The sequence below is a fragment of the Hyla sarda genome, chromosome 1 (genome assembly GCF_029499605.1).
Source record: "Hyla sarda isolate aHylSar1 chromosome 1, aHylSar1.hap1, whole genome shotgun sequence".
NCBI lineage: Eukaryota > Metazoa > Chordata > Amphibia > Anura > Hylidae > Hyla > Hyla sarda.
Genome location: NC_079189.1, coordinates 21,620,095 through 21,637,956, shown reverse-complemented (window position 1 = coordinate 21,637,956; position 17,862 = coordinate 21,620,095). Strand labels below are relative to the sequence as shown.

Here is a 17,862-nt window from a genome sequence, read left to right as displayed (position 1 = left end):
TCACAGATGGAGATTCTTTACTGTAAGAGCAGTGAGACTATGGAACTCTCTGCCACATGATGTTGTGAGGTCTGACTCAATAAACAAGTTCAAGGGAGGCTTGGATGTTTTTCTAGAGAGTAATAACATTACATGTTATGATACTAGATTCATGTTGATACAATGTTGATCCAGGGATTTATTATGATCGCCATATTGGAATCAGGAAATAATTTTTCCTTTGTCATGGGGCAATTGGCATCAGCCTCATGGGGGTCTTCGCCTTCCTATGGATCAACACAGTAGGGTTTAGGTTGAACTCGATGGACTCTTGTCTTTTTTTGACCTTACAAACTATGTTACTATATTACCATTCAAAAGTTATATACTCATATTCTCCAGCTGACTTCAAGCTGACATTGACTTCCAACAAAACAGGGAAAAATTAAACATGTAGAAGAAATGCAGTGTTTCTTTCTGGACCACCACCCTAGGCTTGAATCTATTCCAGTGCCAAGAGTAGATTTGAAAAGAAGGAAGAGTAGAGTAGACAGGCAAATATTTCTGCTCTTTGTTTTTACATCTGTTTCTGACACTTTATTTGCCCATTTGCCCCCTAAATAGACCAAGCCCAAGTTCACTAAAACCTAATACTTTATTTGGGGAAAATTTAGGGCTTCGTCAAGAGTTTGGGTCAGAGTATGAATGGCCCAGACCCCTGAAGTAGCCACTTTTATGGCAAAATATGACGGTGGGTTGGCATTGACTTGGATGTATAACATAATGTTTTAACAATTACTGAGATAGTGGTTCAATAACTCAAGAGTGGTTGGGAATCCGGATATCAACACATCATCTAAAAATTAATATATTGCACCAAAAAGGCACAATAATAGAGTAACTACTACACAGTCTAGCTTTTATTTACTTTTTGTTCTATTGTGTGTGTTAGTGAACACTTGATATAAAGGGCTAAGTTTTATAAGGACAAAGGATCCTTTTGGTAACTGATGTCAGGCCTCAGGAGTCCATGTCTTCTCTTGATTGCAGTGAGTAAAAAATTGCTAAAACTAGTTGCTGGTTAGCTCAGTGGGCTGGTCGGGACCACCAAGACAAAATTGCACAATCACGATCAGCTAAGATGACAAACAGAGGGGCCCCGCCTCATACATGTCTGCAACATGAATGCCAGGCATGGACCAGTGTCTCTTATACAAACATTAGTTATCTAAGCACTCCTTTCACGTGTATGGCACTCACATTATTACCCACAGTAACAAGCTCTATCCGTCTCGTCAGACCATGTAGCACCTCTCACTATCAATTAAGTCAAGTTAAACAAAATTGCCCATTAAAGAACTACTCACAGACCATCTTGACGTAGATATTTAATTTTGTTTTATTATTAGAATCCATAACATTTCTTCACAACAAGACAATAGAAGTGTTACAGCCTTGGTAAGATGAAATTAGCCTTTAAGCCTAAACTTGTCATGCCACATTTTAGGGGCAGTACACATGCCTAAAGGAGTGCTTCCCTGAAACTTTGCATGGCAGGTTCAAGATGAAAGTCAATTTCATCTAAATATGATGCATGTAAAGAAAAGTTATGGATTCAACCAATAAAAGAAAAAGAAAATATCTATGTCAAGATGGTCTGTAAGTAGTTCTTTATGGACAATTTTGTTAAACTTGTCTACATTGATATTGTCCAAGTAGGAGATACTACATGGACCAGTGTCTCTCCACATTGATCTGAAGAATTGCCGGGAGTTCAACTTCACAGGTACTCTTTAATGTTCTTAACAACGTGTTTTTGTATTATTTAATTATCTATTCTACATATTTTTGATATTTATGGCATTATGTTTTTCATGATAATGTTTGATTTCTGCCACCCCATGTTTGTAATGTTTAACCATATTTCTTAGAGGCTAAAAACATTTAATTTCTTATCTTTATAATGTATGTTCTATACCTGTATTTGTAAGCTATATGATGTTAAATAGCTTTCTAGCAACTTAGTCCAATGCCTCCAAGTGCAATACTGGAAATACTGAGTTATTCCAATTTTTTTTTAGATACAAGTGGACTAGTGTTATTGTCATATGTTATGAATTGTCAATAATTATTTTCTTTCATTTTATTGATTTCTTTGTATTAAAAATTGAAAAACTCAATAAATAAGCAGTTATAAAAAAAAACTATAAAATAATTCATACTTACCTCCCCTGCTCCCCTGGCGCAGCCACTGTCACATCTTCCAGTCAGCATTCCTGTGCAGTTCTTTCTTCTTCTGGTGATCTCTCGCTCCCCTGCTTTGCTCTGTATGGGGGAGTGGAACATCACCTAAAGAAGAACAGCACAAGAGAAAGGACCGGAAGATGTGTCAATGGCAGCCATGTTGAAGTGAGACAGGTAATTATGCATTCTTTTATTGTTTTATGGCACAGGGAGGAATGGGGCTACATGAGAAGTTTTCCTGGAAATCCTCTGTACTTTGGATTCTTTGGGGTGTATTTAATGTTATTGATAGTTCACATGGTGTGAAGTATTTTTCATTAGTTCCCTTGCTATCATATTAAAATGTTCTTGTATTAAGTTGACTTGTTTGATGCTGATGTAAATTGTGTGTATTTTAAACCATGTAATGTAAAAAAAATATGTTTATTATTCTTTATGTTGGCTTCTCGATAGATTTCTTGCAGGTGAGAATTTGCACACATCACTTCACTACCATTTCTTTGTCGCAATTTTGAAAATTTCTGCAATTTTCTGGAGAGCATATCAAGCAATATCGGAAAAGCTCCAGCCTGTGGTTATATCATCTCCTATATTATCTCCAGACAATGAGGAATGGCTGCAGATTGCTTCCCATTTCATGGAGACCACCCAGTTTTCCAATAGTGCAGGAGCCATGAATGGGAAGCACATCTGGATTAAAAAGCCTCCTAAGGGGACCCCATATTATAACTACAAGCATAAATCATCATTGAGGCTGTTAGATGTTACCAAAAGCAGACTCTTAGCAGTTGATATCAGGTCCAATAGAAGTATTGCACTTGCCAGGGTCCTTGGTGCTTCCAAAATGGGTCAGCAGAATTTGAGTAACCAACTTGATCTCCTCCTTCCAAGACCAATACCTGGAATGATTGGACCATCAGCCCCTTTTGTTATTGCAACTCATGAGGGCTTTGCCTTTACCAGACAAGTGATGAGGCCTTACCCAAAGAAAGGCCATAATGACAGGAGTCTAACATACAATTTCTGGCTTGCCTATGTCAAGAGGTATGTAGAACGTGCTTTTGGGATTTTAACAGCAAAGTGCAGAAAGTCCATTGGAGCCACAAAGTTGTATATGAGGACTATAGATTCTGTAATAAAGACATATATCATTCTCCACACTTATTTTCAGATACAAGAGGACTGTTTGGATCATGATGACCTGATCAATGTAAAACAGTCTGCACATTCTTTTTTGTGGTTTCCTGAGCGACCTGGTGCCTCAGGCCTATGTGTCTGCAACCAATTCACCGATAACTTACTTTCCCCTTCTCATTCTGCTCCATGACAAATGTCAATTTATTTTTCTGTGTATTGTATTGTACCTATTTTTTTCCAAAATGTATCTATTATTTGTTTGGTCAACATTTTGCAACCACAGGATGAGTATGATCATCCAGTGGCTTTCACCATTGTATGAAGCTGGCTTGGGACTCGCTCCATACCCTGCGGCACCCGGATGTTCTCATGAGCCGAGAGGCACTGTGGAGATTGCTGTGTAAATCAAAAATCTCTATTTATAAGAGAAATAGTTACACCAAATAAATTACTTATTAATTCACATCTACAATAGGTACGTTATGTTGGCATCATTTGTCAAACAATTTGTTAAACTTGTAAGCTGCCCTAACACACCTTTATTAGTACTGTTCATTTGTTAAACATTATTGACTTTTTTAGGGCATTAGAAGGCTTTTAATATTACAAGCATTTTTTAACATTTTCAAGGTAATTTTGGAATCAGATTTTTTTAAGGGACTAATTTGAAGTGGATTTGAGAGTCCTGTATGCTAGAAAACTCCCATAAATCCCCATTTTAAAAACGGCTACCTTCAAATTATTCAGAATGACATTTACAAAGTTTATTTACCCTTTAGGTGGTGTATAAGAATTAAAGAAAATTTAAGGTAATATTTTAATAAATTATCATTATAATTTTTTGCCAAGTCAATTTTTTTCTATTTCAGTTCATTATTGTTTTTTTTTTTTTAACATTGTAGCAGGTATTAGCAGAATAATTCTAAACAATATTTATTAGCCTAATTCTTCAGTTTTTTTTGTAATATTCCATTTGTTGCTGCAGTCTAACACACACAGGTCTAAGCATGATGAAGCACCTATTGGATTTTGACACTACCTTTGTCGTAGGATATTTTGCAGGCGCCATTTCAAGTTTGCAGAGGCTCTAGGGGCAAAAACATAAGAAATAACCCCTAAAAGACCCTGTTTCAAAAAAAAAAATCCTGACTTACTCTCCATTTTACTAAGAAAACCCAAAATAGGGGCATGGCCATGGTGTGTTCCCGACATTTTCTCAAAAACCCAGCATATTTACTAAGGTTTCCACATAAAATGTGGTGGATTTCAGCTGAGGAAAACCCTACAGATCAGTGCATGTGAAAAAAAAAGGAAAATTTAGGGAAAGTCGAAAATGTAGGGAAACCTTAGTAAAAACCGTGGAAAAAAATTGTAGGGAATTAAAACCCACAAAGAAACCTCAGGGCCACTGTGTAAATTTGCAGTGCCCACTGTGGAACCACTACATAGGGAAAAACCCAGAAGTGACCCCATTTTGGAAACTACACCCCTCAAAGAATTAATTTAAAGGGGTAGTAAACATTTGGCCCCACAGGTATTTGAGGAAAGATCTTAGGCCATATAAACAAAATTTCAAATTTTTATGCATATATTACACTTTTAGAACCAATATTCTCACTTTCACAAGAAACACAGGGGTAATAACACCCCAAAACTTTGCTACACAATTTCTCCTGAATGTGCCAGTATCCTATATGTGGCATGTTACCCGAGTGGGCATATGGCAGGGCCCAGGAGAGACACAGCACCAACCCCAATTTCAGGCTTCGTTCACATTTACTGCATTATGCTTTCATTACAGAGAGGTGTAAAAATAGGGGAACCACCAAAATAGTTACCCACTCGTATAATTCACATACGGGGTAGTGAACATTTTAATCCAACATGTGTTTTTTTTTTTTTTTTTTTAAAGCTAATGCTCTTGGGGACTGTGCAGAGTGGCAATTGTTATTTTTCCACTAATATGCCATTCCACTGCCTAATATGTTGTGTGCAGCTTGCATCACTGGAAACATACACCCAGGCATTGTAATGTGGAGTCATTATCTTCACTTGCGGACTCTGATGTGTCTCAGGTCAGATATATAAATATATATATATATATATATATATATATATATATATATATATATATACAGCAACAGAAGAATGCAGCAGCACACTGCCAGCACAAGGATATAGGTGCAACATGAATATGCAGTTAAAACATGGAGAGCTATACAGCTATGGTGTAATAGATGCAAATGTGAAACTATGAAATAGTGAGGCACTTAGCTCGCAAATTTGTCTCCGCCGGCGGTCAAATAGCTTGGACCGTCCCACCGCGATAAGGTAGCCTCCTGGGACGGACCCTACACTGTGAATATGCCTCTGTGTGAACAGTTCAGTAAGCATGGCAGGATCTGGAACATCCAAGCCACCTTATATACACACCTGATAGAGGTGGGTGGGGTGCAAGGCCAACATGGAGGTAGCCACTCCCCCGTATGTGCAATACAGACAAAGAATATGTCAGCCAGCACTTTAGTTGATACCAAACTATTATATGGACCTGGCCTACAGGTGCACGCTACTAGGCTAGATATACAGCAACAGAAGAATGCAGCAGCACACTGCCAGCACAAGGATATAGGTGCAACATGAATATGCAGTTAAAACATGGAGAGCTATACAGCTATGGTGTAATAGATGCAAATGTGAAACTATGAAATAGTGAGGCACTTAGCTCGCAAATTTGTCTCCGCCGGCGGTCAAATAGCTTGGACCGTCCCACCGCGATAAGGTAGCCTCCTGGGACGGACCCTACACTGTGAATATGCCTCTGTGTGAACAGTTCAGTAAGCATGGCAGGATCTGGAACATCCAAGCCACCTTATATACACACCTGATAGAGGTGGGTGGGGTGCAAGGCCAACATGGAGGTAGCCACTCCCCCGTATGTGCAATACAGACAAAGAATAAGTCAGCCAGCACTTTAGTTGATACCAAACTATTATATGGACCTGGCCTACAGGTGCACGCTACTAGGCTAGATATACAGCAACAGAAGAATGCAGCAGCACACTGCCAGCACAAGGATATAGGTGCAACATGAATATGCAGTTAAAACATGGAGAGCTATACAGCTATGGTGTAATAGATGCAAATGTGAAACTATGAAATAGTGAGGCACTTAGCTCGCAAATTTGTCTCCGCCGGCGGTCAAATAGCTTGGACCGTCCCACCGCGATAAGGTAGCCTCCTGGGACGGACCTGCCTTATGTTCCAGATCCTGCCATACTTACTGAACTGTTCACACAGAGGCATATTCACAGTGTAGGGTCCGCCCCAGGAGGCTACCTTATCGCGGTGGGACGGTCCAAGCTATTTGACCGCCGGCGGAGACAAATTTGCGAGCTAAGTGCCTCACTATTTCATAGTTTCACATTTGCATCTATTACACCATAGCTGTATAGCTCTCCATGTTTTAACTGCATATTCATGTTGCACCTATATCCTTGTGCTGGCAGTGTGCTGCTGCATTCTTCTGTTGCTGTATATCTAGCCTAGTAGCGTGCACCTGTAGGCCAGGTCCATATAATAGTTTGGTATCAACTAAAGTGCTGGCTGACTTATTCTTTGTCTGTATTATATATATATATATATATATATATATATATATATATATATATATATATATATATATATATTGATATATATAGTACAAAAAGTATTGTCCACAGCACCAAAATTCATGAAAAAAAATAGGTGTTTATTCCATAAAAGGTGTCAATACAGCAGCAACGTTTCAGTCAGCTCAACCTGACCTTTCTCAAGCTTAGGTTGAGCTCAGGTTGAGCTGACTGAAACGTTGCTGCTATATTGACACCTTTTATGGAATAAACACATATTTTTTCATGATTTTTGGTGCTGTGGACAAGACTTTTGTACTGTTTGAAAGATGATCCCCTAACCAAGGATCCAGGAGCTGCGTGCACCTCCCTACGAAATTTTCCTCTCATTGGCTGTGCTGTTCTTTTTCTACTATATATAGATATATGTATGTACGGGTACCCCATACTCAAGTTTATTTATGTTTTGCTCCTTCCATTTAATTGGTGTTGCCTTTCCTATTTAAATTTCCCTTGTTCCTCTCAATTAGGATGCTCATGACCATTTTACCATGGGCTTTCTTACCTCTCTTTTTTCCTTTTTTCCCCTGTCCCCTCCCCCAATCCTTTTCCCTGACCGGTTCCAGTACCCCAGACTAATCTAGCTACTTGCTGATCCTGTACGAGTATCTATGTCAGGGTTTCATAGGATACAGTATTCTTTCTCTTGTGAGAAAGTTATTGGTATTTACTATTTCATTATATCATGTATTTACTTATATATAGTGAATTACATCTTTTTATTATATATAAAAAAATAAAAAAATTAGTAATACCATTTAATTTACTGTTTATCGTTTAACAATTTCTTTTTCCATTTCTTTTCCTTATGAAACCCCAAACATAGTACATTCCTTTCATTTCTTCTCTCCCTTTTGGGAGTAGTCTTAGAATAAGATTATGTGTTGTATTATTGATCTTTTTTAAAAAATATTTCACCTACATGTAATAAACGTTATTGTTTTTATTGATCTTTTGTATTGTCTAAGATTGTAACCTTTCTCCGTCACGTGGGGGCGATTACGTATGGTCCTTTTTCTTCCTTTTCTTCTTTCTTCTCTTGTTCCACCTTCTTTTTCTTTTTCTTTTTCTTTTTTTTGCTTTTTTGTCTCCGCTTTTTTCTTTTCACTTTTTCATTCTTCTCTCCGGGCTTTACTCATCCCCCCCACGTCACGGAGAGAGGAGGAGGACCCTATTCAGATGCGGCCGGATTACTGGTCGGCGTTTGAAGGGCCACCTATATAAGGTTTGTACTCACTGTATACTAGTGTATGACTAAGGTCCAACCTTAGGACCGAAACGCGTCACCTTGTCATGTTCTACGTGTCTTTTTGGCTATTGGAATAAACATCCAGTTCCTTTTCATTTGCGCTGGACATTCTGCTTCTTCTTGTTAATTCCAGTCGGCGTTGCCCACGCCGGTCCTGGCGCGACGGGCTGAGGGAGTGAGCTGGACTATACACTTCTTTGTTTGCAGTCACACGTGGGGCCTAGCCCTTGCTCCTCCCGACCTCTGGAGATTCGAATTACTAGCGTCATGGCCGAAGAATTAGACCATGTACCACCAGAGGTCCGCCCGACAAGATCGGAACGGATGATGAAGATTTTTAACGCCACAGATCAAAGTACATGTGAGAACATTGACTTACGGATCAGCATGAACAAGCTAGAGGAAGCCCTCTCCACTGAAACCAGGATCTGGTGGGACCTGTCTACTCTTAAAAAATACGAGGAGCAGCAGATGATCCCTAGAGGGCTCCGTATAAGAAAATTTCCTACGACAATATTTTCGGAACAATTCCGGTCGGAATGGAATCAGTTGTTATCGGACTTTTCTCTACGGTTTATGCGCTTGATTATAGCACATGAGGAAACCGCTCTACAAGGGGTTAATGATCAAATCCAAGCCCTGAAGCAGGAACTTACCCCATTTGAACAACATCCTCTGTATGCTGAACTAAACGCCAAAATCACTGCTAATTTGGCACAGATGGAGGAAAGTATTACGTACATTAAACACAAAAAATTTCTTCGCGATCTACAAGACTACAAAACGGACAGTGTTTTTCTATGGCCGAATACACAGATGGGTCAATCAACGCCACGCTCTATCCTTAAAAATGATAATAGGAACAAGAAACGTGGGCGTAAAGCTCGTGCCAGAAAAATTAGCTTCTGTGACACAGACGCCGAGTCTATCACCTCCGCATCTGAGGCTGAGGATTCATTCCAGCAACATAAGGATATGCAACAAGCCTCACAGAGCACACCAGCACCCATAACGACCCGGGACCAGTATGCATCTGCCCGTCCAAAAAACGCCGGAGGGCGGGGAAGAAACACAGGTCAAGACGTCCGGAGATCACAAAGGAACAAGAGGTAACCACCATACCTATTTACAACTTGTCTGCAAAGGTGTTCACGGCCGATCAACTATCTGTTATGTCTAAAGGACTGACGTTTGCTCCCTCGGTACATTTTGATCTATATCGGACTCTCTTGGACATCAATAAGTTTGTCCGTAACATTACCGTCAAGAGACATTTTTATAATATCTCTAAAAGTAATCCTGATACGTGGGTCGATGCCAGCACGGACCTGTATAATGACATGCAACCTACCCCTGTAGAATCTGATTGTGAGACCTCCAATATATTATCTATGCATGATGATCCTAGTTTTGTGTCATCCATTCCCCCATGTTTGCCCACGCCTGTTTGCAATAGTGGGGGGGTTGCACTTACCTTTAGGGATCTGGTTTCGGTCTCTGAGCTGCAGGAGCTCCGGTCTTCCGAATTTCGGTCCGGACCTCCTGCATTTCCGACACCGAATCCGGACTTCTACCCCATTGGCTCTCGTACCGCTTCACTGGATTTATTCCAGGAAGCTGTGGAGAGGGATCTTACTAAATTGGCCAGACAGGCTAATACAGGGAAATTTAACCACAATCTCACTCACAGGGAAAGAACAGCTCTATCACAATTAACAGATATGGGAGACATAATTGTCCGCCAGGCGGACAAGGGGGGAGCTGTGGTCATTCTGGATGCTGGTCTGTATGCTAAAGTCAATATGTCTATGCTATCTGACATCGATACATACAGGCCACTCCGGAGTGACCCCACTCAAATCTATAAACGTGAACCAGGTGCACTTGTGGATCTTGGAGTTAAGCATAATATTTTTTCCAAAAAGCAGGCGGAATATATGATTGTGGAGGACCCCGTGGTCCCCATTTTCCACTCCTTACCCAAGATCCACAAGTGTATTTTTCCTCCCCCTATGAGGCCTATCGTTGCGGGGATATCTTCCCTCAACGAACGCCTTTGCGCTTGGGTTGATGCTTCCCTGCAGCCTTTGATTGCACATATGCCGGGATACATCAAGGACAGCGGCCATGTTCTACATATGATGAACCAGATAAAGTGGAGTGATTCATACCGATGGATTACAACTGATGTTGTCTCACTATATTCTGTTATCCCCCACTCCCTGGCTCTTCAGGCCTTAACATGGTTCCTTATCACATACTCTGATTATTCTCATACAGTACAAGAGTATATCATTCAGGTGGTGGACTACCTGTTACACCATAATTTCTTTATGTTTGATCACCATTTCTTTTTGCAGGTGACGGGAGCATCTATGGGGGCGAAGTTCTCCCCCTCTCTCGCTAACATCTATATGTGTTGGTGGGAGAGGGGGACAATCTTCTCCCCATCCAACCCATTTTTGTCGTGCATGATCTGGTATGGCCGCTACATAGATGATATTCTTATCATCTGGAGTTCCGATGTGGCGGCCATACCGGATTTCTGCACGTACATCAATGAGAATTCTCTTAACTTGAGGTTCACTCTTAATCATGAGGTGTCCATGGTTAGTTTTCTTGACTTGCATTTGATGGGTGACAATGAGGGATGCTGTGTGAAAACTGCTACATTTCGTAAAAAAACTGCAGTAAATTCAATATTACACGCGTCCTCGTGCCACCCATCACATGTAACTCGTAACTTGCCCACGGGTGAGATGGTGAGAGCCCGCAGAAACTGCTCGGCCGACCCAGATTTTAGACGGGAGATATGTGAAATTTCTTCCCGTCTCCAAGCCCGTGGGTACCAGTCTCGGGACATAGAGAGGGGCATTAATATTGCCTCGAATAAAAATAGGGCGCTGTTGATCTCTCCCTCCTACAATAAGACACAAGGTACCCAGAAGACCCCCGATTCCCCGGTGGTCTTCTGCACCAAGTATAGTCTTGAATATAAACGGATCTGTAACATCATACACAAATATATGCCCATTGTCTTATGTGATCCTGCCTTTCAAGGGGTATTCCCTACAGGATATAAATGTATATCCAGAAGGGCCCCGACTATCGGTCAGAGCATTTCACCCAGTCTATTTTCCACACAGCAGAAATCACAACCAACCTGGTTACGCTATATGGGGTCCTACAGGTGTGGACACAACAGGTGCGTGTGTTGCGGTTTTATGCAAAATTCAAATTCGGTGGTTTCAACTACTACGGGCGACACCCATAAAATTAATGCTTATATCAACTGCAACACACCGTACGTTGTTTATGTCCTTACCTGCAGAGACTGTAATTTACAATACGTGGGGTGTACTTCCACTCCACTGAAAGTCCGTATCCGAAAACACATCTCGGATATACCCCATTTTAATTCAAGACATATCTCTATGGTCTCGAGACATATAGCCGAGGTGCATGCCGGCAATACGTCATCCCTTATATTACAGGGGCTAGAACGAGTCAGCCCACCTGTGAGGGGTGGCAATGTCAAGCTCAAACTCCTGGACCGAGAGGTCTATTGGATTTTGAGATTGGACAGTCGCGTCCCTCGGGGCCTTAATAAAAGGATGGACACCATTCTCCATTATTAGTGATTTTTGGCTGGAGATTTATTTATTTAGCTCTGTTCCTCCTATTTGCTTTATTGAAATACTCTTTTCTGTACGGGTACCCCATACTCAAGTTTATTTATGTTTTGCTCCTTCCATTTAATTGGTGTTGCCTTTCCTATTTAAATTTCCCTTGTTCCTCTCAATTAGGATGCTCATGACCATTTTACCATGGGCTTTCTTACTTCTCTTTTTTCCTTTTTTCCCCTGTCCCCTCCCCCAATCCTTTTCCCTGACCGGTTCCAGTACCCCAGACTAATCTAGCTACTTGCTGATCCTGTACGAGTATCTATGTCAGGGTTTCATAGGATACAGTATTCTTTCTCTTGTGAGAAAGTTATTGGTATTTACTATTTCATTATATCATGTATTTACTTATATATAGTGAATTACATCTATTTATTATATATAAAAAAATAAAAAAATTAGTAATACCATTTAATTTACTGTTTATCGTTTAACAATTTCTTTTTCCATTTCTTTTCCTTATGAAACCCCAAACATAGTACATTCCTTTCATTTCTTCTCTCCCTTTTGGGAGTAGTCTTAGAATAAGATTATGTGTTGTATTATTGATCTTTTTTAAAAAATATTTCACCTACATGTAATAAACGTTATTGTTTTTATTGATCTTTTGTATTGTCTAAGATTGTAACCTTTCTCCGTCACGTGGGGGCGATTACGTATGGTCCTTTTTCTTCCTTTTCTTCTTTCTTCTCTTGTTCCACCTTCTTTTTCTTTTTCTTTTTCTTTTTTTTTGCTTTTTTGTCTCCGCTTTTTTCTTTTCACTTTTTCATTCTTCTCTCCGGGCTTTACTCATCCCCCCCACGTCACGGAGAGAGGAGGAGGACCCTATTCAGATGCGGCCGGATTACTGGTCGGCGTTTGAAGGGCCACCTATATAAGGTTTGTACTCACTGTATACTAGTGTATGACTAAGGTCCAACCTTAGGACCGAAACGCGTCACCTTGTCATGTTCTACGTGTCTTTTTGGCTATTGGAATAAACATCCAGTTCCTTTTCATTTGCGCTGGACATTCTGCTTCTTCATATATATATATATATATGCTTCCTAAGCAGAATACATATATTGAGACAAATTTTATTACATGAGGTACTTCAACACATATACTTTTTATTTATTTGGTGTACTTGATATATCCATGGGTGATCACAGGGTGGATGACAATGGAGTGGGTTGACAACGGTCGGTTAATCACAGGAGTGGGTGATAATGGAGTGGGTGTGGGTGATGTGATCCCAGTGGTGGGTGATGACATGCTGGGAAATTGAACACAAACTATTGCTGATCTACAGTAAAGCTGATGATAAGCACACCTTTTTTCTCCAATGCACACTTGACAGACCAATGGGGTGGGTGATAATAGGGTGGGTGGCGACAGGGGTGGGTGACAACTGGAGTGAGTGACCCAACAGGAAGGGTGCTTTACGGGTTTTTAATTAGAATTTTTGGTTGACAGCAGGGGATTGACAGAAGGGGGGGAGATTAGAATAGGCTGGAAAATTGCTTTTTTGTACAGTTCACTGGCTGATGTACAGTTAAAACTGCCAATCAGCAAGCAGCACCTGATTTATCCAACTCTCTGAGTTAGAAACAGAGAGAAAAGAGCAAAATGATGCAGAAGATGGAGCCAGGCAATATCACAAATACCTTATACCAAAATCTGTTCTAATTGGATGTTTTACACTCATTTTGCAAAAGCAACGAGTAGAGGGTTTTGTGCCACTTGGAAAGCAATTGCTTTTTTCCAGTTCCTAAAATGGACAGAGATGTCAACAGAGAGCACTGTGTTCCAAAAAGAAAATAAATTCCTCTGTAGTATTCAGCAGCTAATAAGTATCGGAAAGATTAAGATTTTTTTATAGAAATAATTTACAAATCTGTTTAACTTTTTGGGACTAGTTGATTTAAAAAAAAATGTTTTCCACTGGAGTACTCCTTTAACGACGCAGGACGTATATTTACGTCCTGCGCCGGCTCCCGCGATATGAAGCGGGATCGCGCCGCGATCCCGCATCATATCGCGTCGGTCCCGGCGCTCATCAACGGCCGGGACCCGAGGCTAATACCACACATCGCCGATCGCGGCGATGTGCGGTATTAACCCTTTAGAATCGGCGGTCAAAGCTGACCGCCGCTTCTAAAGTGAATGTGAAAGTGACCCGGCTGCTCAGTCGGGCTGTTCGGGACCGCCGCGGTGAAATCGCGGCATCCCAAACAGCTGACCGGACACCGGGAGGGCCCTTACCTGCCTCCTCGGTGTCCGATCGGCGAATGACTGCTCCGTGCCTGAGATCCAGGTAGGAGCAGTCAAGCGCCGATAACACTGATCACAGGCGTGTTAATACACGCCTGTGATCTGTGTAAAAGATCAGTGTGTGCAGTGTTATAGGTCCCTATGGGACCTATAACACTGCAAAAAAAATGTAAAAAAAGTGTTAATAAAGGTCATTTAACCCCTTCCCTAATAAAAGTTTGAATCACCCCCCTTTTCCCATAAAAAAAATAAAACAGTGCAAAAAAATAAATAAATAAACATATGTGGTATCACCACGTGCGTAAATGTCCGAACTATAAAAATATATCATTAATTAAACCGTACGGTCAATGGTGTACGCGCAAAAATATTCCAAAGTCAAAAGCGTATTTTGGTCACTTTTTGTACCATTAAAAAATTAATAAAAAGTGATCAAAAAGTCCGATCAAAACAAAAATCATACCGATAAAAACTTCAGATCACGGCACAAAAAATGAGTCCTCATACCACCCTGTACGTGGAAAAATAAAAAAGTTATAGGGGTCAGAAGATGACATTTTTTAACGTATAAATTTTCCTGCATGTAGTTATGATTTTTTCCAGAAGTGCGACAAAATCAAACCTATATAAGTAGGGTATAATTTTAACCGTATGGACCTACAGAATAATGATAAGGAGTAATTGTTACCGAAATATGCACTGCGTAGAAACGGAAGCCCCCAAAAGTTACTAAATGGCATTTTTTTTTCGATTTTGTCGCACAATGATTTTTTTTTCCGTTTCGCCGTGCATTTTTGGGTAAAATGACTAATGTCACTGCAAAGTAGAATTGGCGACGCAAAAAATAAGCCATAATATGGATTTTTAGGTGGAAAATTGAAAAGGTTATGATTTTTAAAAGGTAAGGATGAAAAAACGAAAGTGCAAAAACGGAAAAACCCTGAATCCTTAAGGGGTTAATGCAATTATAGCTGTAGCCACTAGTGTTGTATGTAAAAGAGGCCTAGCAGGGTTGGAGTACATTTGTTTTAATTTAACAATATAAGATAAATTATGTAATACCCAACAGCTGTACTATAAAGAAGAAAATGTATTTATCAGTTCAAAAAGTTGCAGTTTGTGTTTAATAAAAAAACAAAAAAAAACTTGTAATATTAGTTGTGTATCTATTTACATATAATCATTTTGAAAACAGCTGAAATTTTGTAAATTATGCAAATAAAACTTATATTTACAATGGTTAGTTGAATAATTTTGATTGAAATTGTACATGATTATCCCCTGCACACAGCCCTATGTGTGCCCTCCTGTCTGAATATTGCCTGTATGAGCTGCCATCCAGGATAATCTTAACATTGTCCATTATCTGAGCTGATGTGAAGTCGTAGGTCTTTTTAGGCAGAGGAAGAAGAGTCTGACAATAGTCACATGGCGCAGTGGAAAGGTCCATCCTAGACGCACTGTTTCCTTATCTCTTTCTTTGCCTCCCCACTGCTGCTACACAGAAGGATAGCACAAGCCATGAGGAGGAGTTGTGTGAGGAGAATCAAGCTTTGCAGTCTGTACTCGAGGTGGTGAACATGGAAGCAGTGGTCGAGCATAGCACTAGCGGGACTGGTAATGGTAGGCATCATTGGCATACTGTAAGACGTCTTGGTGGCTATGCTGAGGGGAAGCAAGGAACCCAAGAAGTTCATGCAGAAAGGAGTGGCAGGGACAATAAATTTGATGATGACGATGATGTCATGTTGGACAGGATGTGGGAACCAGTTGAGTAGGAGCTGACCTGTTCAGAGCAGGAGGGTAGAGGCAGGGTAAACGATGAATAACAGCGCAGCCAAGGTTGGGACAGAAAAACTGTCAAACATAATGGACGTCATCACCCTGTTGTAGAGCACCTTAATTCACATCTGGCCAGGTTATTGGTGGTGCAAACACTTCCATACCATCTTTTTGACTCCACTGCCTTCAGGCAACTAATTGGGTTTGTCCAACCCAGAAAGCTGTTTCCACTTTGCACAATCATGTAGCGGAGAGGGTCAGCCACTCTACGTAGTTGTCGATGTACAGCACACTATATGCCATGGTATATACATGGAGTAGTAACTAAGGCCAGGGTCCGCAGAACATGACCAGAAAATTGTAGTGACACCACCACGGTTGTGCCGATCAGGTTCAACTGTTGACCCCACCAACCAATTCTCTTTCTCATGCAGGTCCTCCTCCTCCACAGACATCAGGCATCCTCCCACAGGGAAGGGCATAGCTTATCCTCCCCTCTCCCCCCCCTTTTTATCAGTACAAAATCAAGCACTACCACACTGTGTTACATCTGCTGAGCCTGGATGAGAAAATCCAAACAGCGGAGGAACTGCAACCTAAAGTTTCAAGCTGGCTCTCTGGTCGTGATCTCACATTGGAAAACATGGTTTCCCATAACGGCACAAACATCGTCAAAGCCCTGTGTCTAGGTGGTATGACACACTATCCCCTGTTCGGCGCATGTGCTCAATCTTGTCTTCAAACATTTCTTGAGAACTTGTGGCGGTCTCAGTAATATGCTGGCTATGTGCAGGAAAGTGTGCGTTCGGTTGAGCAGTGCTTTTAAACATGCCTTCCTTCACCTACAGTATCAGCATGGTCTACCACAACACTGCCTCATTTGCAACATTCCAACAAGGTTAAACTCAACATTACGCATGTTGGACTGCTTGTACCAACAGTGCAAAGCTGTAACAGACTTCGTAATGCAGCAGACAGACAATTTTTGGAGCCAGTATAACTTTCAGCTGATGCATTGGCAGCTAATCAGAGACCCCCTCCTTATGTAATTACCTTACTTCTGGGATGGAACACTGTAACAAACCCATCCTCATGAAATCACCTGACTACTGGAGTGACAAACTGTACCCAAACTCCTCCTCATGTAATCTCCTTACTTCTGGGGTGACACACTGTAACAAGCCCCCTCCTCATGTAATCAACTGACTACTGGGGTGACATACTGTAACAAACCTCCTCCTCATATAATTACCTTACTTCTGGGTTGACACACTGTAACAAACCCAATTCTCATGTAATCACCTTACTACTGGGGTGACACACTGTAACAAACCCACTCCCCATGTAATTACCTGACTACTGGGGTGACACACTTTGACAAACCTCCTCCTCATTTTATGTCCTTATTACTGGGGTGACTCACTGTAACAAGCCCCCTCCTCATGTAATGAACTGACTACTGGGGTGACACACTGTAACAAACCTCCTCCTCATATAAATACCTTACTTCTGGGGTGACCCATTGTAACAAACCCAATCCACATGTAATCACCTTACTACTGGGTGACACACTGTAACAAACCCACTCCCCGTGTAATATTACCTTACTACTGGGGTGACACACTGTAACAAACTGTCACGATGCCGGCTGGCAGGTGGTGGATCCTCTGTGCCAGAGAGGGATTGGCGTGGACCGTGCTAGAGGATCGGTTCTAAGTCACTACTGGTTTTCACCAGAGCCCGCCGCAAAGCGGGATGGTCTTGCTGCGGCGGTAGTGACCAGGTCGTATCCCCTAGCAACGGCTCAACCTCTCTGGCTGCTGAAGATAGGCGCGGTACAAGGGAGTAGACAGAAGCAAGGTCG

General features: G+C 41.1%; 1 protein-coding gene across 1 annotated transcript in view; it reads left to right on the top strand.

Annotated features, from left to right (window-relative positions):
* The first annotated feature begins 10,751 nt into the window (after positions 1–10,751).
* Positions 10,752–17,862, top strand: part of LOC130365858 (extracellular calcium-sensing receptor-like) — a 50,709-nt gene continuing 43,598 nt past the window's right edge. Inside the window, exon 1 of the mRNA XM_056568938.1 lies at positions 10,752–11,485. Within this exon, the coding sequence (XP_056424913.1) occupies positions 10,752–11,485 (734 nt within the window). The remainder of the gene's footprint in view (positions 11,486–17,862) is intronic.